This window comes from Taudactylus pleione, unplaced genomic scaffold (assembly GCF_031769625.1).
Source record: "Taudactylus pleione unplaced genomic scaffold, aTauple2 ptg000026l, whole genome shotgun sequence".
Taxonomy (NCBI): domain Eukaryota; kingdom Metazoa; phylum Chordata; class Amphibia; order Anura; family Myobatrachidae; genus Taudactylus; species Taudactylus pleione.
Window position 1 is genome coordinate 22,939,537 of NW_028284428.1, and position 25,406 is coordinate 22,964,942.

General features: G+C 43.3%; 1 protein-coding gene across 3 annotated transcripts in view; it reads right to left on the bottom strand.

The window, feature by feature from the left end:
• Positions 1-25,406, bottom strand: part of DHRSX (dehydrogenase/reductase X-linked) — a 412,879-nt gene that overhangs the window by 50,296 nt on the left and 337,177 nt on the right. For all 3 annotated transcript variants that reach the window (XM_088451655.1, XM_088451654.1, XM_088451656.1), the window contains one exon: positions 17,995-18,202. In XM_088451655.1, the coding sequence (XP_088307781.1) occupies positions 17,995-18,202 (208 nt within the window). The remainder of the gene's footprint in view (positions 1-17,994; positions 18,203-25,406) is intronic.

Below are 25,406 nucleotides of genomic sequence, written 5' to 3' on the forward strand. Positions count from 1 at the left end.
ACAATTTTTAAAAGAACAAGTGTAAAAAACTTGTTATGCAATTGATAATATTTTACATATTTAGTCATTTATATCTATTTTCTGTGTGATTCCATTCTAGAAGGGTAGAGGTAATACTTAGTTATTATTTTGCAATGTACCCTGGAGTTATTTTTCCTTGAAATTGTAGTTTCTTCCTGTATAACATCTTGCCAATTTCTCTGGGCTGATTTATAGCTGCACCCTCCGAGAAATGTGTTTAAAATTCCAACAACTTCTATCATCTTGTGTGCCCCCAGCAAATACAGAATAAATTGCTGGATGCCTGTTATTGGTGAAGTTATTCTTTGAAGTAAATATGTAATGCAAACTTAAAATTAAAAGCCAACACAGACAAATGCGTGTGCATTGTATGATTTTTTTTTTCCCATTAAATAATGGTCTTTCAATTTAATTTGAGTACTGAGGGATCGGTATGGAATACCGCCGGACGCATGTTCTAATCCCGACAGCGGAGGACCGGCAGTGAAAAGCTCGACAGGTAAGTATTTTTTCTATTACTAACCTAACCACCCCCTCCCTAACCCTCCCTTAGGGGTGCCTAACCCTAACCTCCCTCCCAAGTGCCTAACCCTAACCCCCCCTGTAAGTGCCTAAACGTAACCCCCCCTTCCCCGCAGCCTAAACCCAAGTCTCCCGTGGGGGTGCCTAACCCTAACCTCCCTCCTAAGTATTTAAATAGATATAGTTTGTGAACAGCGCTCAGATGGACGTGCAAAGATAGTCAGGGAGCAGCTTAATACTGGAGACGTCCTATCTCCAAAGTTACGTATATAGGAAAAAAGTGTTGTATTATGCGCTCACCTAACTGTAACATAAATAGTGTTGCAATGTAGCTGTGTAACTAAACTATTCTCTATAAGAATCTATTAATATATTAATACCAATGATGAAGAAATGGCAAGCAGTATCAATATAATTATGTTTAATATGGGAAACACAATATTGTGTTGTTAATAGTAGCTATAAAAATAATGGATGCAGATGGTTATGTGGGAAATTAGAGACTCCTTTAGGGTGTCTCTATCCGTAGTGACCTCAAAAATGAATGAACTACGTATCCACTGTAACCTTTAAAATGTCCAGCAATGGGATAAAGGTGATAGGTGTGCCCTTTGAGGGGGTTACCTTCCGTAATTATATACGTCACCTAAAGATGAATAATCAAAATAATGTTGTGGATCACTAGGATAAAATGGGGTGAGGGATGTATCTTAGTTTATGAAAAAACTGTATTGGGTGATAAACACCTCTGGAGTCCTGTTGTATACACCCCGCTGTGTGTTAGGATGTGAGGAACCTAACATCTAGGTTCCTTTCCATATGTGAACCATACGTCTCCTAAAATCCACTATGCTGTGAAACAATGTGACAGTATGATGAGGGGTATGCCTGTGTCACCGCGGCGTCCCGCGTGGGAGGCTTACCCGTCGAAGTCTTCAGCAAATATCAAGTCCTGCTGGTGACAGTCCGGAGGTGAGACAGAGTGGTAAATTCCCGCGATCCACGCGTTGGTGCAGCGGCACTCGCCCGGTGGTTTCCGTCTCTCCAACGGTGTCACGAGCGGGGCTAACGTCAGGATGTCTCAGGCTGTCGTATGTCAGAAGGAGGGATCCTGTCTCCAGCGGCAGCGTGGAACTGTGCGTCAGTACGATATCCCTGCTGATCAGCGTGTGGGTGCCAAATCATGTGACAACGCGTTTCGGACAATCGGGCCTTCTTCAAGGTGGAGTCTGTGTTGCTGTTGTCGCCTTGCTAATATACAAGCTCTATCCAATGGTCTCCTAGATGGGTGTCTCCCATTAATAACCTGCACTTACGTGTTGGTATAACATAAGGGTTGTGTAAAAATTGTCATATTCTATCAAGTTCTACAGGAAAGTGGTTTATTAAAATGTCAATCCTATTATCTTTCTAGTTTAAATCCTTTATTGCACTTTATACCTCTAAAAACATAAAAGTGTATCTCTTAACAAAAACATATACTATTTAAAAATGTGTGCTCAACATTTTGTCTATATGGAAGTGGTCATTGGGGAAAAAAAACAATAATTGAAAATTATAAAAAGGAAAAATGAAACAGAGCAGGAACTTAAATTAGATGAGCAATAAAGAAATGTTGTTAATGGACAAAGGAAAAGAGCAAGAAAACCCGAATAAATATCAAAGGAATAGAAAAAGAAAAGAAAAAGGAAAAAGAACAAAGAACAAAGAAAACAAAAATAGAATAAAGAAATTATCTATTTATTGTGTCAGTATCTATTAATGTATTTTATTTTATCAGAATTTTATTATTAAATTCGATATTCAACCCTTTGGGGGTCATAGTTTGTAGAATATAGACCCATTTCATCTCATTTCTGTCTAAAATCTTCATATGATCACCCCCCCTCCAGTTGATCTGTGGCTGTTCTATTGCTAAAAAAATTAGATCTGTGGGGTCCGAATTGTGCGTCTCTTTGAAATGTTTGGATACACTATGATTGTCATAGCCAATTTTGATATTCCTTATATGTTCGTATATACGTTTTTTAAGGGGTCTGATGGTACGACCGATATATTCAAGGCCGCATCCACATCTTAGTAAATAAATGACACCTCGAGATTCGCATGACATGGCCTGTTTAATTTTAAAATCCTTATCAACTGTGGATGAATGAAAATACATTGACTTTTTAAGAGTCTGAATATGTGTAGTCTTACATCCTATACATTTCCCACAGTAGTGGAAACCGCCTGTGTGTGTAGTATTGGGTAGTTGTCGTTGGATGAATGTTCTTGGAGGAATGTGATTCCTCACTATTTTGGATTTTATATCAGGTGCCTTTCTGTACACTATATTTGGTCTACTACCAAGAACTTGATTCAGATCCTCGTCTTGTAATGACAAATCCCAATGTTTATATAAAATCTTTTGACCTGCTGAGCTGATTTGTTGTATTGAATAATTTAAAACACATTTTCTTGTTTGGATGTTGAATCCGTGTTGTCCTTCGTTTTGGACTGTAGCATAGTATTCCTGTCTAGCTTTCCTATTGTTTGGAATGCTTGTTCTATCTCAATTGGGTCATATAGTTTGTCTATAAATTGAGAACTCATCTCCAATCCTTGTTTGTGATAATCCTCAATTTTAGAACAATTCCTCCGGATCCTCCTAAACTGGCCCTTAGGTATATTTGCTAGCCAACTTTTGTGATGTCCACTGGTGGATAAGATGTAACTATTAACATCTACATTCTTTTTGTATGTCCTGGTGTGTAGTTTGTTATGATCGATGTATATCTCTAAATCCAGGAATACCGCTTGATTCTTGCTAATTTGTGTAGTGAATTTGAGGTTGTGGTCATTATTCCCCATATGGTCTAGGAAGGCATTGAGTGTAACTTTGCTTCCGTTCCATATGAAGATAATGTCATCTATGTATATCAGTTCAGCTGTATAAAATTCTTATTTGTACATGTGAATCTGACTCGTAGAAAAAGGAATATACTGTATTTAAACCAGCATTTTTTACAGCATCTGTCACCAGCATCTTCTTTTTTAAGTTTTATAACTTGAATATTGTTACTGTATTATTTATTACAAATACATATTTTTGATATGCAATAAAGATAAAACTACCACACAATTAAGATTCAGTACACATAATTTGTTATACATTTTTGATGGAAGAGACAATAAAAAGGAGAGTGAGATCAGATTGATATTTCTATAATCCACTTCCACATTTGATATTTGTTTGCTCTGGCATATGATTTAACATTTCTTGACATTAAATTGAATTCATCATGCTGAACAAGTGTTACAGTGCCCAGGAGATCCAGGAATCCATAGCTCCATGTGTCAGCATGAAAGAAGGCCAGACTTCTATGTCAGGAAGAAATCTGACTATAAATGAACCTTTCTTACATGGATGAGGCATAAAATGTAATACTTACTGTATGCAGTGGTGCTACTGTACCTCTTGCTACACCTAACAAGAGAGCTTTTTCCCTATTTCCTATTTAACCTACGTACCCCAAGGCTTCATGAATATTTACAGTCTTTCCTACATCCAATGGGTCAGAATGGTGGCCTAGAGGACGTTTCTTGCCTTCAGCCTTGTTTGAAAACCAATTTAATTTGACTTTGAGAAAGACAGTTAAACATTGTACTTAGCCGCACAGCACCTCTATCAATACAACTCTCCTGTTTATACTATCTCTGCAAACTACAGCCTGCAATGATCAGCAATTGACACATTTCTTCCTTGGGTGTTCCTTGTGTTTCCTTCGGGAGTGTTTCTAATTATAACATGAATAGTGTTTTTTTTTACATAAGTTTGTTGTTTCGCATTATATATAGAGCACTCAGATTACTTTGTACCTAACTTCTAGACTGTAAGGTACCTTAGCTTTTTTGACATAAATGCTTACATTAGGACATTTGAACCACAAACAATACTATAACTACTAGTGCTGTACGATTAGTTGCAGCTTTTGGACTGAACTCATTTTTGATTCTTTCAAGCAAGCTTGATTATCTTTATTATTAGTGATTCCTATTAATTTATTATATGAGAGAATCATCATAACCTCTCATTTCAAGTACTTTTAGCTCTATTCCATAGGTTCTCAAACTCTGTCCTCAGGACCTCAAACAGTGTATGTTTTCCAGGTCTCCTCACAGAATCACAAGTGAAATAATGATCTACACTTTGAAATGTGTCCGATAAGGTGCATACACACGTAACAATTTTTTGAATGATTTAACTATAATGACGTCGTTATCGTTCAATCGTTGAAAAAATCGTTCAGTTTCTGAGTTATAACGATGAACGATTATCGTTCATGCGTTCATTCTGACTGACCAACTGAACGATTTTCATTAAGGGAACTTACAAAAATCGTTTGTCAGATATCGTTATTTGACCATCGGGAACGCGCATCGTTCATCGTTCAGACATGTCAGATATGTCAGATTTCCTTCAGATATGAACGATTGAACAATTTTTTAATCGTTATCGTTCAGATCTGAAGAAAGATCTGACCGTGTGCATGCACCAATAATCTGACAGATAATCTGACAGAAAATCGTTCAGAATATCGTTGGTAACAAAATCTTTGTATGTGTATGCAGCTTGAGTAATACATAGCTTAAATACACATGTGCAACTGCTAGGTTACCTGGAAAACATGAACTGTTTGTACTCCTGAGGACTGAGGGCCTGATTCAGAGCCGCTTGTAAGCGGCCGCTCGTTCGCTCCGAGCGATGTTCGCACATCTGCGCATGCGTATGGGTCGTAATGCGCATGCGCCAACCAGTCATTGCGGTCGGAAATCGTGTGTTCGCAAAATTGCGAGTGCCTGCTAATTTGAGTGACAGAAGGAGGCGTTTGTGGGTGGTAACAGGGGAAGGTGCTTGAAAATGGGGAGTGGAGATCCGAACGCAGGTGTGCCAAACGGTCAAAACGGGCGTTTTAAGGGTGTGCATAATTAACAAAGCAGCGTCATCGGCCACGTCACTTGGTTCTCTCTTAGCCTGAACTGTTCGCATGATTGCGGTAGGAAAATCCTACCACAAGCACTGCAAGCAGTTCAGACGCCTTTTGATGTACTCGATTAATCTAATAAATAGCGGAGATGACGTATGATGCGAACGGCCAGGGGGTGTCTTTACAAAATAGCGAGCGCATATTTCGTTCGCTCGCTCAGACATAGAGGCGACAACAGACCGCAAAGAGCGAGCGCTCTATTTAAATATCCGGCCCCTTTTTCTGAATGAGCGAGCGCAAATAGCGTCCGGCTCTGAATCAGGCCCTGAGTTTGGGAACCACTGCTCTATTCAAATATATTTACTGATTTCTCAATTATTTTTATTTAATTTTGTGATTCAATAAAGATAATTTAATTTTAACTGTTATTTGATAAATTTAGTTTATTCGATAATTACCCTGCACATGAATGTCATTTTTGTTGGTATATTTATGACCATCATATTACTCACTGAATAATTAATAGCATGTAATTTTTGCATTTAGCTTTGCAAATTGATTTTCGTTTTTTCCAAATATTAGAATTACCATTAGTCATCTAAGAGGCTAGGCTTGTATTTTATAATACACTGCATACAGTCTTCTTTATAAATAACGTGAATAGAGTTATTTTTAAATTTGATTACCCAAGTTATAATCTACAGTAAGTACACTTTTACAGAAGTGGAATATAAACCAAAGAAGTACATCATTTATAGTATTCACCAAAGTATCACAGCTAAAATATTTGAGCAAGCATACTATTCATTGAACCAGTAATCAAAATTTTAGGATAAAAGATTGGAATGTAATTTAGCTTATACAGTATATAGCCTATCTCCCAACTGACCAGATTCAATGGAACAATCTCTATTTGAGTGCTGTCCCACTCAGGGCCGGCTCTAGGGGTGTTCGACCAGTGCGGTCGAACAGGGGCGCCATCCATAGAGGGAGCACCCCTCCCCAACATCCCGATTTCAGCGGGACAGTACCGAAGTGGCCTGCAGGTCGTGAAATCGGGAGATTGGGGACCCCCACCGCCGCAAATGTGCGGTTGTGCCGGACCCCCGTAGTGTGAATGTATGCAGCGCGCATGCGTGCACGCCTCCAAATAACATCATGTAGGGGGTGTGGACTATGGTAATGAGGACACTCCCCCAATTTCAGGAAGCTTGAAAGACAAGGGTGCAGGTCTCTTGAAAGAGGCTGGAAAGACAAGAGGGCAGATGGCTTGAAAGACAAGGGGGCAGGAGGCTTGAAAGACGGGGCGGAAGGAGGCTGGAAAGACAAGGGGGCAGGAGGCTAGAATGACAAGGAGGCAAGAGGCTGGAAAGACATGGGGACAGGAGGCTGGAAAGACAAGGGGGTGGAAAGGCGGCAGAAGGCTGGAAAGACAAGGGGGCAGGAGGCTGTAAAGACAAGGGGGCAGGAGGCTTGAAAAACAAGGTTGCAGGTGGCTTGAAAGATTGGACAGAAAGAGGGTAGGAGGCTGGAAAGACAAGGGGACAGGTGGCTTGAAATACGGGGCAGGAGGCTGGAATTATAAGGGGGCAGGAAGCTTGAAAGACAAGGGGGGAAAGGTGGCAGGAGGCTGGAAAGACAAGGGGGCAGGAGGCTGGAAAGACAAGGGGGCAGGAGGCTGGAAAGACGGGGGCAGAAAGGGGGCAGGAGGCTGGAAAGACAAGGAGCAGGAGGTTTGAAAGATGGGGACAGGCGGATGCAAAGACAAGGGGGTGGAAAGTCGGCAGGAAGCTGAAAAGACAAGGGGGCAGGAGGTTGAAATGACAGGGGGCAGGAGGCTGGAAAGACAAGGGACAGGAGGCTGGAAAGACAAGGGGGCAGGAGGCTGGAAAGACAAGGGGGCAGGAGGCTGGAAAGACAAGGGGGCAGGTGGCTGGAAATACAAGGTAGCGGAAAGGGTGCATGAGGCCGGAATGACAAGGGGGCAGGAGGATGAAAAGTCAAGAGGCAGGAGGCTGGAAAGACAAGGGGGCAGGAGGCTTGAAAGATGGAGCAGAAAGGGAACAGCAGGCTGGAAAGACAAAGAGCAGGAGGCTTGAAAGATGAGGACAGGTGGCTGGAAAGACAAGGGGTGGAAAGGCGGCAGGAAGCTGAAAAGACAAGGGTGCAGGAGGCTGGAATGACAGGGGGCAGGAGGCTGGAAAGACAAGGGACAGGAGGCTGGAAAGACAAGGCGGCAGGAGGCTGGAAAGACAAGGGGGCAGGAGGCTGGAAAGACAAGGAGCAGGAGGTTTGAAAGATGGGGACAGGCGGATGCAAAGACAAGGGGGTGGAAAGTCGGCAGGAAGCTGAAAAGACAAGGGGGCAGGAGGATGAAATGACAGGGGGCAGGAGGCTGGAAAGACAAGGGACAGGAGGCTGGAAAGACAAGGGGGCAGGAGGCTGGAAAGACAAGGGGGCAGGAGGCTGGAAAGACAAGGGGGCAGGTGGCTGGAAATACAAGGTAGCGGAAAGGGTGCATGAGGCCGGAATGACAAGGGGGCAGGAGGATGAAAAGTCAAGAGGCAGGAGGCTGGAAAGACAAGGGGGCAGGAGGCTTGAAAGATGGAGCAGAAAGGGAACAGCAGGCTGGAAAGACAAAGAGCAGGAGGCTTGAAAGATGAGGACAGGTGGCTGGAAAGACAAGGGGTGGAAAGGCGGCAGGAAGCTGAAAAGACAAGGGTGCAGGAGGCTGGAAACACAGGGGGCAGGAGGCTGGAAAGACAAGGGACAGGAGGCTGGAAAGACAAGGCGGCAGGAGGCTGGAAAGACAAGGGGGCAGGAGGCTGGAAAGACAATGGGGCAGGTGGCTTGAAAGATGGGGGTGGAAAGGGGACATGAGGCTGGAATAACAAGGGGACAGGAGGATGAAAAGACAAGGGGCAGGAGGCTGGAAAAACAAGGGGGAGGAAAGGCGGCAGGAGGCTAGAAAGACAAGGGGGCCGGAGGCTTGAAAGATGGGGCGGAAAGGGAGCAGGAGGCTGGAAAGACAAGGAGCAGGAGGCTTAAAATAAGAAGACAGGAGGCTGGAAAGACAAGGGGGAGGAACAGCGGCAGGAGACTGAAAAGACAAGGGGGCAGGAGGCTGGAAAGACAAGGGGGCAGGTGGCTGGAAAGACAAGGGGGCAGGTGGCTTGAAATACAAGGGGGTGGAAAGGGTGCATGAGGCTGGAAAGAGAAGGGGGCAGGAGGATGAAAAGTCAAGAGGCAGGAGGCTGGAAAGACAAGGGGGCAGGAGGCTTGAAAGATGGAGCAGAAAGGGAACAGCAGGCTGGAAAGACAAAGAGCAGGAGGCTTGAAAGATGAGGACAGGTGGCTGGAAAGACAAGGGGTGGAAAGGCGGCAGGAAGCTGAAAAGACAAGGGTGCAGGAGGCTGGAAACACAGGGGGCAGGAGGCTGGAAAGACAAGGGACAGGAGGCTGGAAAGACAAGGCGGCAGGAGGCTGGAAAGACAAGGGGGCAGGAGGCTGGAAAGACAATGGGGCAGGTGGCTTGAAAGATGGGGGTGGAAAGGGGACATGAGGCTGGAATAACAAGGGGACAGGAGGATGAAAAGACAAGGGGCAGGAGGCTGGAAAAACAAGGGGGAGGAAAGGCGGCAGGAGGCTAGAAAGACAAGGGGGCCGGAGGCTTGAAAGATGGGGCGGAAAGGGAGCAGGAGGCTGGAAAGACAAGGAGCAGGAGGCTTAAAATAAGAAGACAGGAGGCTGGAAAGACAAGGGGGAGGAACAGCGGCAGGAGACTGAAAAGACAAGGGGGCAGGAGGCTGGAAAGACAAGGGGGCAGGTGGCTGGAAAGACAAGGGGGCAGGTGGCTTGAAATACAAGGGGGTGGAAAGGGTGCATGAGGCTGGAAAGAGAAGGGGGCAGGGGGCTGAAAAGACAAGAGGCAGGAGGCTGGAAAGACAAGGGGGCAGGAGGCTTGAAAGATGGAGCAGAAAGGGAGCAGGAGGCTGGTAAGACAAGGAGCAGGAGGCTTGAAAGATGAGGACAGGAGGCTGGAAAGGCAAGGGGGTGGAAAGGTGGCAGGAAGCTGAAAAGACAAGGTGGCAGGAAGCTGAAAAGACAAGGGGGCAGGAGGCTGGAAAGACAAGGGACAGGAGGCTGGAAAGACAAGGGACAGGAGGCTGGAAAGACAAGGGGGTAGGAGGCTGGAAAGACAAGGGGACAGGAGGCGGGAAAGACAAGGGGGCAGGAGGTTGGAAAGACAAGGGGGCAGGAGGCTGGAAAGACAAAGGGGCAGGTGGCTTGAAAGATGGGGGCGGAAAGGGGACATGAGGCTGGAATAAGAAGGGGGCAGGAGGCTGGAAAAACAAGGGGGAGGAAAGGCGGCAGGAGGCTGGAAAGACAAGAAGCACGAGGCTTGAAATACAAGGACAGGAGGCTGGAAAGACAAGGGGGCGGAACAGCGGCAGGAGACTGAAAAGACAAGGGAGCAGGAGGCTGGAAAGACAAGGGTCTTGAAAGACGAGGCGGAAAGGGGGCAGGAGGCTGGAATGACAAAGCGCAGGAGGCTGGAAAGACAAGGGGGAGGAGGCTGGAAAGACAAGGGGGCAGGAAGCTGGAAAGACAAGGGAACAAAAGAAAAATAGATTCTGGCGCCAAGCTCTATTGGTGTAACAGAAACTTAATGCTGCTCCCTCATAAAGGGTGATCAGTCCCTCCAAAGTTACAAAGAATATGCAGAAAAAAGTGGAAGCGCAATTAAGCTCTGTGACAGTTTAAAACAATTCAATAGGGATTATAAATTAAAAACAGCCAATATGAAAATTATACATTAATTAATATATTATTTATTAGAATTGAATGCATATGATGCAGTAATGAATAAAATAACAATAATAAATAACACTCCCTGAGACCACTAAATGGTCAAAACATATAAGCTGATATGGAAACAGATATAAAAAATAGCATCAAAATAAAGATGTGATAAATTCTGTAAAAAATTAGTTCAAAGAAAAATATTTTTTTCATACTAGTGCATGTTTTCCAGATGTCTCTTGTTGAGAACTCCAGTAATTTGCTTCCAAATAAAAGTTTGTATATGTTGTATAGTTTAGTCGATAAAAGATAGAAAGTCTATCATTAATTTTGGGATTTAAATCCAAACATTTTCCCTGTAATAAGAGGGGTAAAAGAGGGTATGATTTGAAACATAAACCGACTCTGCACTTGAAGCATACAGACCTGGGTGGTATCACAAACCACGAGGATGATAACCGTGAGTAGTTTAACTGGCTATCATCCAGGCTTTTTGTAGGATTTAGTAAGTCCGCTTTGAAGTGAAGGAGGCTGGATGGTGATGGGATTGAACTGCAGGCCGCCTCTCACCCTAGTCTCCTTCCTTCAGGGTGGGTAGTATCCGGTTCTTGTAGCGCTTATTATATAGTGCGTTTAGGCATTCCAGCTGGATGTTCCATATAGACAGTCAGGCTTGCTTTACACTAAAATGTTATAGTGCCACTATATAGGACCGTGGTTCAGGAGTGAAAAGTACTATTCCCTCTAACGCGTTTCTCGACCTTAGCAACTGGTTGTTTCTTCCGAGGAGAAAATTAAGTGAGTCAAATATTTGGATTTAAATCCCAGAATTGTTAAATTGTTACAAGTCCAGTCCAGGACTTGCACATGGCTCAAGATTCTCCTGCTCCTCTCCCCACTGGATCTGCTCCCAGGAGATCAGGACAGCTGAGACCTGGGCTGGGTTCCTCCCAGGTCACCTGATGAGTCTTTCCTCTATTTTTACACACTGGAGTCTAGCTGCCTTGTCGGCACCTTACACCTTAAACTTTAGTTACCCTGCGGCTCTCACCATTGAGTTCAATGGAGGGAGCCGTTCATTTGCTGAGAGGCGGCGCCTGACCTCTTTCAGCCAATGAGCGCTCAGACCTTCAAAGGAGGAAGCAGCGTCTGTGCGCTTCATTCGGGAAGGAATATTCATCCTGGTTAGGATGAATATTGCTTAAGTACTATGGGCGCGTTTATCGTTTTGTTATTTTAAGAAGACCCTTGGATGCCTGCTGGACAAGGGGACCACTCGAGGTAATATAGGTGAGTATGTGTGAGTGTGTATGTATTAAACTTATACTGTGTGTGTGTGTGTATTTCTTTCAACATTTCTTTACAGGTCCTAGTGGCCCTTAATGCCCCACATGCTGGTACTTGTGGTTCTCCAAGTACCAGCATGCGGGGGAGGCTTGCTGGGACCTGCAGTTCTACTGTAAAGACAATGTTTATATTCTATTTTTACACTACACTAACACAATCAACACGCCACCCACCGCCCAGGGGTGGCGGGGATAGCCCCGGGCTATCAGCCTAGGCTAGGGGTGCCTTGGAGAGGGAGAACTCTTTATTGGAGGGGTCTCCAACTCCCCAGGGATCCCTGGAGTGGGCTGACTAGCGATCAGGGCTGATGCTGTGGCTGGGGGGCCCGGTGATAGGGCTTCCTTGGCTGTGGCATCAGTCCCCCATTAGAAAGGGTCCAGGGCTGGTTCTGTGAATTATAGGGAGACCCCACGCAAATTTTTCCCTGTAATTCCAGAACCAGCCCTGCTTCCCATAGCCCAGTGGTGGTTGTACTGAGTACAGGGAGACCCTACGTAATTTTTTCCCTGTACTTAGTCAACCAGAACTGGGTTTGAACAGTCCGGGGCTGGTTCTGTTTTGGGAGGGGACCTCACGTAATTTTTTTTAAGTTTTAACTCTTTATTTACTTTTTACAGTCAGATAAAAGCAGGCATCTCACTGATGTCTGCATGTATCTGTGTGAGAATGAACTGCTCATGCTGAAAGCGAAAGCATGAAGCAGTTCTATGCTGTCGGGGATTTGCAGTTCGTTTTGAAGTGTGATTTGCCGTTTGATTTGTACATGAACATGCCAAATCGAACAGCAAATCACTGCTCAAAACCGACTCAAATCGGATTTGTTTCGCAAATCGAAAAAAACAAATCGAATAATGGTAAATCTGGCAAAATCACTGGTTTTGTAACATTCGATTTGAGTCGGTTTGAGAAGAACTAAATCACTCTTCAAAACGACTTGCAAATCGACCATTGATAAATTTACCCCACAGTCTGCCCAGGGAGGACCAATTTCTTCAGAGGCTCAAAAAAGCCCCCTCCCTTTCCGTCATGGAGCCCCCCCTGTCATTTTGTTCAGGATCCGCCCCTGCACCCATATTCTGCATACAGCTCGACACCAGTAGTATATGTATCAAGTTTACGTCAGACATTCTTACATACAGCTATGTTAAACCAAGTAAAAGTACACTAATTTGTTTGCAAAAAATGTATTTGCTATTAAACTCCTAAATTACAGCAGGTATGGATTAAAATAGGAAACAAATATTCTAAAATAATCCACAAGACCATATAATGTAGGCAATATCAATGAAGAAAGTACTATCAGCTTTAGAGGTGAATCCACAATCAGCCATATAGAAACAGCTAGCTAATGATGGCGACCGACATCACTATCAGATTGAACTGGCACCAGCCGTCAGGCACCAGCATTTGATATGGCTACTGACAAATATATCCGCATCTCAGCACCTCAGTTCGCATTTATGTAAACAAGCCCTTAATGTGCTCCGTCTGTGTTTGCAAGCCCCTTCTCTCCCCTGTTCTGTCTCTCCAAGGCTAAAGCTGGGTACACACTGACAGATATATCTGTCCAATCTGTCTGGTGGAAAGGAAAATCTGGTCTATCTTCCAAGGTTTTGGAGCAAATTTCTATTGGTATTTGCACCCATACATTACCAGATTTTCCTTCCCACCAGACAGATTGGACAGATATATCTGTCAGTGTGTACCCAGCTTAAGGAGGCTCAAATAACAGATCTGCCTATGGACGTACACAAATGCGCTACACATTTGTGTATTTTATGCCTAGCAAATGGGTATATGACCAACTCAGCATCAGCTCCATGTTATTGTAATACATTTTATGTATTCTTTTTTTTTAAAGTTATTGTAACCTTGTTGGTTTAACCCAAAATGGAGCTGATAATAGTGCAAATCCCACCTGCGCACAAATTTGCTTATTACAGTAGGCTGACCATTGCTAGTTATCCTGTGCAACTCTGTGGGTGCTGGGACAAACTAGCCCAGTTGCTGGCCATGATGTGCCATTCCGGAACGGCGCATCATGGCCAAGCTGCTAATTGAATGTCCCCTAATTAGTCACTGTATAAAATGTGAAAAAAAGGTAAAACAAATGTCACGGATGAGGACCTTGCCATTTATAATGAACAGTCAGCGGTGATATTTACTTTTTAGAAATAGGTGCACAGACTCTTGTGGACTCATCTCTCCTATGATATTATATACAATTTTAATTTATTCTAAATTTAAATTGATAATTTACTCATCAGTTGAGTATCACCTAAAAAGGGATTTAATATAAATAACTGTGCTGGAACTCATCATATTCTGAATATGAATGAAACGCAAATGACAAAACTGTGTCTAAATGGAAATCTAGCAATCATTTTGCAAACAAGAACCTTTATCATGTCAATCCAATGCAGGTTAGGAGATGAAAGATAACACAAATGTGACCCAGCAAAATAACAATGTAGGGTAAATCAATCTTCACGACACATCATTTCTCACAGAAGTGATAATAGATAAAGGAACCCTATTTCCCCACCCCCATTACCGTTATTTCTCATCATTGAAACCACAAACAAGTTTCCTTTCAGGGTCAATTCGACAGAATGTTGTAACCTTCACGTATTCCTTGAAGTTAGGTTGCTAATCTCCATCTGTACCATAGCCCTGCAATCAATACCCATAGGGGTTACGATTTTATGCTGGTTCTGCAATGTTAGTAAACATTGTAGCAGATGGAGAGCCTAAACAGAACTTTCTGGCTTTCCAAAAATACAACAGAACACGTGGAACTCAAAAGTTGTAAATTATTTCTTTACAATATGTAATAGTAAATTAGATGGATGTGTATATGTAGGAATTTAATGTTTGTCATTTAAGCTATATATTTATTTATTTATAGGTACATTGTGTTTACTTTATAACATTACTAATTTATTACACAGATTATAAGTGATCACATCAATACTTTTTCAGCATAAATATCACTTGTGTATTATAAACATACAACCTCTGTAAACGTTCAGTGCATCACATGGGCAGCACAATGGTGTAGTCATTAGTATTACTGCTTCATACCACTGAGGTCAATAAATCAATTCCTGGTCATGGTTTATGTGTGTGGAGTTTGCATGTTCTCCCTGTGTTTCTGTAGGTTTCATTCTGGTGCTCCAGTTTCCTCCCACACATCAAAAACAAACTGGTAGGTTAACTGCATTCTGACAAAATGAACACTAGTATGTGTGTGTTAGGCAGTTTAGGCTGTAAGATAAAATGGTCAAGGACTATGATTTATATACCGTATATTCTCTATACAATGCTGCATACATTGGTGCATGTATTGGAGGTCTAGTGCCAATAAGAAAATTCATTGAAGGGAAGCAGATGGACAAAATGTAACAGTCACTATATAAAGAAGGTAGGTTTGCAGGCCATAGTTCATCTTAGGAAACAGATGTCCCAGACAGACACACAGAAGGTGCCAAAATGTGCTATGTCAAACTCAAACTGATTAGAGAGACTAAAGACAATAGCCAAGCCCAAGAAAGAATGACATTATGAATGAAAGCATCCAGTGACTCCATTGAAGGACCCAATGGTATGTGAGGCCACAAAGCTTGAGTAATCTCAGATTGACAGGTGTTTTGTGCATTGCAAATGATGTGCATACTGGATTGTGGAACCAGGGCCACCATCAGGGAAGCACTGCCAGGACTGGAGTCCCGGGCCCAGACAGAGAGGGGGGTCCGCCATGCGAGACCTGGTGTGTGTGACATCATAACATCACGCCGCTTTGCTGAAAGAGTAGAGCTGAATCGCCTGAGGAGCAACAAGAACAAGTAAGTGTGTGGCTGGCTGGGGAGACAGAAGGGGACTGGCTGGGGAGATAGAAGGGGGTCTGACTGAAGACACAGATTTGGGGCTGGCTCGGGAGACATAAGGGGTGTTAGGCTGTGGAGACAGAAGGGGGGCTGGCCTGGAGAGACAGAAGGGGGCTGGCAGGAACTGAAGTGACACTGCAGGGCTGGAGTTGCAGAAACCCGAGGAGGGGCTGCCTATTTTGTCAGTCCCGAGCCCCACGGTTTCTGATGACAGCCCTGTGTGGAAGTAACCTTTTACTCTGATTAAATCAAAATCAGAATTTCCTATTGCTCTTCTATCATGAGCTCTGACTATCTGTATCTGTCCTCTCAACCATTAATCAGTGAGATGAAAGTTGATAGTCACAGTTCTAATTAGGTAACAAAATGATTTATATGGGTAATAATTAGTTTTTATGATCATTTCCGTTTTATAATAAATCACTTTTTGTGTAGCAGGATGTAGTACAACATATACCATCCCCTGCTGTTGTAACAAAGAGAACTCTAATTTTCCACATACTGCAAGTCACAATGACATACAGTATAATGATTTATTTGAAAATTGTTTCCTGCTATGCTTTGCAACACAAAAGCATTTTTTATAAAACCTGAATATGATGACTCTGTTCTACAATTAATATTCTTGAGCATGAATTGCACAGTTTTGCTTCAGTCAGCAAGATATTTAGTAGATCTACCTCCAAGTACAGTACAAGCTTCATTCAAAATAATTTCAAGGTTCTTTTATTCAGTGAATAAGTACTGCTCTAAATAGGGTGAGGAAACAAGGTTCTTTTATTCAGTGAATAAGTACTGCTCTAAATAGGGTGAGGAAACAATCAATTAAACTCAAATCAATTTAAAAAGAAATCTGCTTTCAAAACACTGCATTTCTGCATGGATGTGGTCCGAGTAGATAATTCTTCCTGATGATTAAGTAACGAAGAAACCTGATTGTTTCCTTACTGTATACATTACAACTGGAGGGCATTTACAGGGACTCCGAGGAATAGGCTGGTACAAGTGCACAAGTTCAGATACTTTGAGATGTAGCCACACCCCTAAGCTGTAACCATGCCCACTCCATCTGATCTACGTATTAGGGATGGGCAGTACGATTCACTGCACTGAGTTGAGCCTCATGGCTCAACTCAGTGAAGTGTCTCGAGTCAGTGTCTCGAGATACGACTCTTTAGATAGTGCAGCCAGCAGGGGAGCCAGCGACTCAGAGTGAGTCGCTGACAGCTCCGCCCCCCGCAGCCCAGCACACAGCTCAGGGTTCTCACTGTCAGTGCACTCCCCGAGCCCTGGCAGTAGCTGCGTGACTCAGAGTGAGTCACTGACAGCTCCGCCCCCTACACTGCTGATCTGACACAGTGGAGAAGTATGACCAGGTTGGATCAGCAGTGTAGGAGGCAGAGATGGCACTCACTCTAGCTCCCACTGACAGAGAGGCTAGAGAGGTGAGTGTCTCGACACACCAAACACTGAGTGACTCGAATCATTCACTCATCTGAATGATTTGAGTCAGTGTGTTGAGACACTCACTCACTAGCCATCTCTACTACGTATCAATGATGAGGAGTGACCATAAATCCCACATGCCATGGCCAATGTCTCCTAAGTACAGGAGCCCAATATTTATCTTGGTGCTTCTGGGCATTTCAGAGATGACAGTGAAAAAAAATACTGTAACCATAGCAGCCAGTGAGATTTTTGCTTTTATACTCCAAACTATACAGTTATAATCAGGCCAAGCTCCATTTACATCTGTACAGTAAAGCTGGTCACACATCTAAAGATTATCTGTCCAACCAGCCAACTAGTTGATTGGTTGGAATGAAAATCTGGTAAGGAATACAATCAGCAATTTGCTCCCAAACGCTGGAAAATGGACAAAAACTGTTGTTTGAACAAATAGTTTAGATCAAACATTTAACAAACTGGTCTGATCGACCATTTTCATCTGTTTTCTGGCATTTAGGAGCAAATTGCTGATCATCAGTTACTCCCATACGTTACCAGATTTTCATTCCAACCAATCAACAAGTTGGCTGGTTGGATGTAAGTTGGTCTAGTGTGTGGCCAGCTTAACTCTTTTCACTGCTGTCCAGTGTATTACCAGCAGAATGAGCAGTTCACAATGTAGCTATTCACACTGAAGGCTGATATCCCCATAATACCGGACAAATGATGCGGTAGTGGGAGTGGCTGTATGCAGAGTAAGTAAGAGAATATCAAAGATAGGTAACAGTTATAATATTGAAAAAATACCCTTTGGTTTAATTAGGAGAATTATCATAGGTCATCAAAGGCCGATTTATCCCTTCAGTTTGACAGCTCTGCAAAAATTCCATCCTGTCTGTTCAAAATTCCATCCTGTCTGTTCACTTAGCTAAAGTTAAGCTAAAAAGGTGAGAACAAATGTACAAAAATATTCAACATATGTATAAGCTACCTACCTTTAAAAATAGCCATCCTGTCATCCATTTCACAAATCTGATTGGCCAGCAGACATGCTTGTAGAGATCAGTGTTCACAACCCCAGGATCTACTGCATTAGCGGTCACATGACTTCCTTCTACAGTCATCTGATGTTGTAAATAGTAAGTAAACAATACAAGGGCAAGCTTGCTCTGAGCATATGCACCATGGGCTGAGTAGCAATGGCTGTGTACAAAAAGAAAAAAATAAAGGAAATATGAGACTTATTTATATAAAAAAACATGGAATAATAACTCAATTAAAGATAAATTTTAATTATACAGGTGCCACTTGTAGGTTGTGCACAAGAGGAACCTTATCCTGGTGTTTGTATTTGTAATATTGTGGACTGATGGTGACATCATAGCCAAGCACCACACTTTCAGTGTAAGGGCCGGTACACACTAGACGATGTCTAGTGTGTACCGACCTCGTTAGCGACGCGACTCGGTGGGGTGCCGGCTTAGGCAAGTGTATACACACTTGCCGATGCAGAGAGCGATGGCACGAGAGCGAGGGCCACCCGATGTCACCCGTTATCGTCATCGACATAGCAGGTACACACTGCACGCTGTGCCCGATATGTTGTGCAATCCGGCCGGATCGGAAGACATATCGTCTAGTGTGTACCGACCATAACACTGACAAGGAGGAGCAGAAGCAAACAGTAAAACAAGTAAGAAGCAGGTGATTATTGTCATCTGCATTTACAACACTGGATGAGTGACACTTTGGGATAGATTTACTAAAGCTGCTAAAACGGACAAGTTGCCCATAGCATCCAATCAGATTCTGTAGTTTTCTAGAATGCAATAGCTAGAATCTGATTGGTTGCTAACACCTCCCCTTTCATTTTTAGAAACATTAGTAAATATACCCCTTAGTGTTTTAAATTACCTTAACTATTAACTACGTACGCACCACATAGTTACGTGTGAAGGTAGAACCGACCCTGACTGCTGGTATGTTTGCGTACTTGTGCTGTAAGTTTCTCTAGACCGCCATAGGCTACCTGTTCCCACTTACTAAAGGAGAGGGGTAACAAAGTACTACAGCCACAGGGCCTAATTCTGAGTCACGTGTAAGCTGGAATGCTGCCACATATAGCAACCTGCGTATGTATCGTACATATCCATGGTTGCATATCTCTGGACAATTTGGAGTGTGACGCACTTCGGATGTTTCTCTCTGTCTGTAAAATCAGCATCTCTGGGTGGCAAATGGTCATACGCACAGAAGAGGACCGTATGTTGTGAGTGTTGTGAGTGTGTAGACAGAGTTGCACCATAATCTGAATCATGCTTAAACTGAGTGAAAGCTTATTTTAATTGTATATCTATTGCCTACAGTCACATTAGTATTCTATTTGCAATTCAGATTTGAGAGCGAATCAGGCCCACTATTGGCAAACATTCTACAAAAGGCACCTGCATCACAGAGTTGGTTACCGCGGCTAAGTTAAGGGTTAAAGCATACCTCCCATCTGTCCTGCATTCAGCGGGACAGTCCCATTTTTCTGGGACTGTCCCGCTGTCCTACCCACGGGCTGCAGTGTCCCACGGTGGGGAGAAGTTGGGGGGAGCACACACCGCTGCTCTGCTATGAGCAGAGGGAAAATAGATGAAGTATGGGGGAAAAGCCCGGGGGCAGCCCAGCATCTCAGAGATTGCTGGGCATGCCCCTGAGCGATGGAAATGGGGGTGTGCCGCCAGGCCATGTCCCCTTTACTAACTGACCATGCCTCCTTTTCGGGGGGCAAAGTCCCGATTATGAAGATACAAATGTTGGGCGGTATGTAAAGTATTGAAACAGTGGAGAAATGGACCAGTGGAGAAGTTACCTGTAGCAACCAATCGGCTTTGAGGTGGCATTTATCAAGTACATTTTATAAAATGATAGGCAGAAGCTGATTGGTTGCTATGGCAACTTTTCCACTGCTCCACTTCTCTACTTGATATGTCAACCCCTTAATCATTGATGGAAGCCTCCCACTGTTATTTTGTTTATTTTGAGTTCCCTACTCGTACTCAAGATAACCGTATGCTCCCTGGATTAAGAGGTGGATGGAGTCAAGAGATTTATGTATAGATTTATGTATAGGTAACATCAGAGCCGTAACTAGTGTGCCAGATAGAGCATTGGCGCCCCCCCTCATTTTTCAAAGGGACATAATGCACCCAAAAAGGGCCATGGCCTCATGGGGAAGGGCCAGGAAGGGATAGGAGAGGCCAGGAGATGCTGGGGATGAAATAAGAGGAAGCTACAAGCAAGAATGATAATAAACAGAAATTTGACAGGCGCATACAACGCCCCCTGACCTGTGGTGCCCTGTGTGATGGCACCGGCCGCACTACCCTAGCTACGGCCCTGGGTAACATGTTCGACAGTTTTCTCCAAGGGCTTTTTCCTATATACAGTATGTGTGACATTATAAGCGGTGCTAGGACAAATAGAAAATGCTAGCTGCTGACATTTACATTTCTTTTGCTAGGCTCCAAAATGAGTTTCATCTTAAATTAAAAAAAAAAAAGTTTCAAGATCACATTGGTGAATATGAAACAGTTTATATGCTAAGCCATCAATTTCTAGACATTTTACAGGATTTGGGCAGAAGGTTTTGCATGCTTTGTAATTTATAAGGATAAGTTAGTGAAGAAAAAGGCTAAATGTCAGTAACACAGCTCTGTTTGGTGGTATTCAGGGTTACTCAGTAGCAACAAGTTTTTTTTTTTATCTAATTTTTAATTCTTGTAACTAGTTTCATAAACAGAAAGAAATAAGTGAAACCATTTTTAGAAATTAATAAAAGAAGTATCTGCGCACTGATCCAGAGTGTGGAAGCTGCTATAAATGTTGTATACCTTTGTAATTGTAGGGGAGTACCAGCACCTTTTTTCATAGATAAAAAGTAGAGATGTGCGGGTTCAGTTTTACTCGGTTCTTTTCACCACATTAGCGCAAGTTCGGATTAGTTCGGATTTATCTTATTGGCTATCTAAAACAGGTGCGAGCCGGATAGCCAATAAGATAAAGCCGAACTAATCCGAGCTTGCGCTAATGTGGCAAAAAGAACTGAGTAAAACCAAACCCGCACATCTCAAATAAAAAGCACTGGCGACAAGTATAGGTGCGTACACACTGGGCGATTAAATTGGACGACTGAATGATAACGATATCGTTATCGTTCAGTCGTCCACTTTATGGTCCATTTTTGATACCAAAACGATGAACGATGATGCGCGTTCCCGTGGGTCGTTCGTCATTATCGTTCATCGGGTAAACATGCAGGCCAACCTGACGATATCTCGGCACTCGGCGCTGAACGATGTCGTTAATGATATCGTTCAGCAGGTGTGCTCAATGTCATGAACGACATTGAGCACACCCTGCCGGGGACACACTAGACTATATCGCTCAGGGAGCATATCGTCTAGTGTGTACGCTCCTTATGTAGATATGAGGAAGTCAACTGTGAACCACATGTTTTACCAATGCCTGAAAGAGATCTGTGACTACATTTATACTTACCTACTGTTTTGAAATGTCTGGAAGACTCCAGAATTTTGGGAAGTTCTACCTGACTCCCAGGAGATCAGGAAACTCTCTTGGATCCTGCCCATAAGTAGGTGATGGTGGGCCATGATGACGAAATGTCTCTACATCCACTGCACTTCCTCTTGGACCTCCTCCCTGGGAGATTCCAGCAGGCTGATCCCAATATTCAGCAATCGTGGACTAATAAGAGTAATGTTGTCCATCCAAACAATCTGTGGCAAGTTTCACTGCATACGTGGAGAGTGAAACTACAGATTGTTTGAAATGGTCCTGTGCAAATTGGTTGGGTGTGGTATAATAGATCGACAGTCAATTAATAAACACCAGATGGTCGACAGGCAATAGGTCACCAAGGTCAAGCGGTTGCCAGGGATGTCATTTAACCATAAAGAGGCTAATCCTCACCCTAAAAATGTTGCAAAACCATGGAAGAACATGTTGACCATAGGAACCTGTCGACATTTTAACCCTGTTGACTTCTCAGTCAACCTTTTGGCCATGTAGTCTTATTGCCTGTCGACCTATTGACGGTCGATTTTCCATCCGGATAGTAACTAGTTAGCAGGTGACTGTCCATATATGCTAGCCAGATTTTTCAAAATGCAACTGGATTTTTCTCACTCAAAATGACTGTATGAAAGAAGGGTCAGATTGGGTGTTTTCAACCTCTGTTCCAATCACTTGTATGTTTAGTTTGATATGCATCACAATGAGCAAAACTAATATCCATACTAGGAAACTCTTGGGCACTAAAACAATCAGAGCTTACTGTATATGCAAAGTTATAGGATCTCACAGTCCATATGTTACTTACGTATGCTGCTGGTCCCATTTATCTTAAGGTGGTAGGGTTTGAAAATTATATTGTTGTTTAATCTACCTGCATTTTATTTTAATAAGTTTCAAGATACTATAAATTCGTATTTTGGGACAAATACTGACAAAAGTAAAGTTCACTCTAAAGGTGCGTACACACTGGGCGATCAGGAAAGACAGTACAATTACGATACGTTCGTCAGGGCCATGGAGGTCTATATGGTGCCCACCAAGTAGGCCGTGGAGTCTCTGATTTGACATTTTGGTTTAACAAAATTTGCTCAGGATGTGTTCCAGTGCCTAAAACTGAACTGATCTGAAGGTACAGGCTGATATGTAACAGGGGGGGGCAGGCAGAGCTCTAACAGAAGAGAGGTGAGGATCAACTGTCACACTGCACCTGACATTTACTAATTTCCTCCAAGCACATTTTCTTATGCCATGCTCTCCAATGTTGGTCTGCAGAGATTTCTGCTCTGCAGTGATTTGGGAAACTGTACTGATTTCTGTCCTGTAAGTCACTCTGCTCCTGATAATACTACATTCCAAACAGTCAGAGAATACACCTGCCTGTACTGTCATTTACTCCTAAATTGCATTGTTATCCAGGTGTGAATTAATTCAGTGTTTCTTATCAAAGCTTTCCCCCTTTAGTATACCACAATCAAACTAAGTTTACGCAGTCGTATGTGGCATGTTCAAGAGTGCGGTCTTCCAACAGCCTTTTCAATCGGGCTCCTAATGAAAAAACAAACTCTCGTATGCTGACCTGACTATTTCCAAGGCTCAGTAACTCACTGCTATGAAATCTTAAAGCCAGCAGTTGGATTTAAATGACTTCTCTAAAGCACATGTTTCAGACTTTGCTTAACTCTGAGGTAGGCCAGACAAGTGAAACAATCTCCACCATCCCTTTCTGACTCTCCATCAGCTATGTACTCCATAATGGATTTCATACTTGCCAACTCTCCCTCATTGTCAGGAAGACTCCCTAAAATATTAGCAATCTGCCTATCTCCCTGAAAAGTCTAGCAATGTCCCTGATTGCACCTTGCCCCCTTTATGAAGCTGTTATATTAAAAACGAAAAACAAAGATACTGTATATACATTCAAATGGAATTAGTTAGTATCATTTCCCTGCATTGGCTATAAGGCACAATGATCCCTATGGCTATATGCATTTTCTGAAAAGTATCAATGTGTTTTCATCAACAAGTAGATCTTACCAACTGCTTTGGGGCTCATTTACACTTGGATGTAAAGATGGGTACACACTGCAAAGATTTATCTGCAGATTTAATGATCTGCAGATATATCTGTAGTTGATGGTCGTTAATATACACTGAACGACCATCATCTTCCAGGCAGCCGCGAGTCCCTCTGGATGGGAGTCGCGCCGCGACCCCCTCCCAGTGGCTGCCGCTGCATGTGTACATGCGATCGGCTGATATATCTGCCATCGGCTGTGCAGCACCAGCCGAAAGGATATGTCGCTGGTACACACTGACTGACGGGCAACAGATATATAGGCAGATCATTTCATCGGCCAATATATCTATCTGTCAGTGTGTACCCAGCTTTAGTAAAAGTTATGGCATGCCTCTCAGATGTAGCAGTACACGTCCACTTTACCGCCGTGCTCATAGGTGGTACTTTCACACTCTCCCTGCAATGCTTTTTCAAAAGTAGGTAAGTATGTTTTCTTTGTAGTTACCTGGCTGGTGCAGCTGCAATTTTTCAGGCCATGACACACTTTTATAAAATATAAACTTTTCTTGGTCTGATGTTATACACACAGGCCCCTTAAAAAGTGGGCGGCACATATAGAAACCGTTGTAATTCCTACACCGTTCACCTGATTTGGATGTAATTACCCTCAAATGAAATCTGAAAGTCTGCAGTTAAAGCACATCTTGTTTGTTTCATTTCAAAGCCATTGTGGTGGTGAATAGAGGCCAAAATATGACAATTCTGTCAATGTCCCAATATTTATGCACCTGACTGTATCATCAAATGATAAATTGTGCAGTAACCATTCTGAAACGCTAGTTTCCGCATATTTAAGTTACCGGGATATTCATCATCAGGAGTCTGACAGGACCCCCTTGGTATTCAGCCGCCTCCTCAATACCTACCCGGTGACTGTGTGCATGTGTGACCTCAGGTCACGCATGCATAGCCGGGCCGACGGGGAGGAGGTAAGTAATGCAGCTACATCTGTAGCTGAGATAACAAATGAGGGGACAGCTGCTTTTCGGAGCATTTGTCCCCACACCGGAGCAATGATGATGAAGTGCTCCTGTGAAATCTATCCCCCGCTGCGAGTTGGATACTTCATCATCGGATGCCATACGGACTATGATGATGAATAAGCCCCTGAGTCAGATAGATAACTGATACACCGTTGTAAGGTATAGTACTCTTTGGTACATTGGTGAAATTGGTGTCCACCAAATATAATAGTCAAAGTATATAGATGTTGAACAACTGTGACTGCACTGATGTGAGTATAGAAAAGTGTCAGCACTCCCTCAGAGCATGTGGAGCCTGTAATCTCCTTGTTACTTTGATGCTGGTGTGTCGCTCCAAATGGGGACGTCTGTTTGTTAGGTTTCACATGGTATTGGCGAGATTGACAAGTCTTCAGACTCCGGACAGATCTTGCTATTCCCGGATGGCTGGTAATCCAAGGTGCGTCCTTACATACAGTAGCTCAACAGTAAATCGGAGTGTAAAAATAAAGCTACCCTGAATTTCTGCTCTTTATGCAACAGCAGGCAGTCCTTTCCATGAATGCAATAACAACAATTTTATTTATACCCCTTGAATATGTCAGCAACAGGAGTGGTGAATAAAGATTGCCAGGTTTGTCATTTTCCTGAATGTACAGAAGCTCAGGGTCGCAACTAGGTGTGGGGGGGGGCTGGAGGTGCACCCGCCACCAGTGTCCTTGAGTCTGGCACCGCAGGGAGACTCCAAGCTGGACCCCCATTGAAATGTTATTACCAGCAGGTGCAC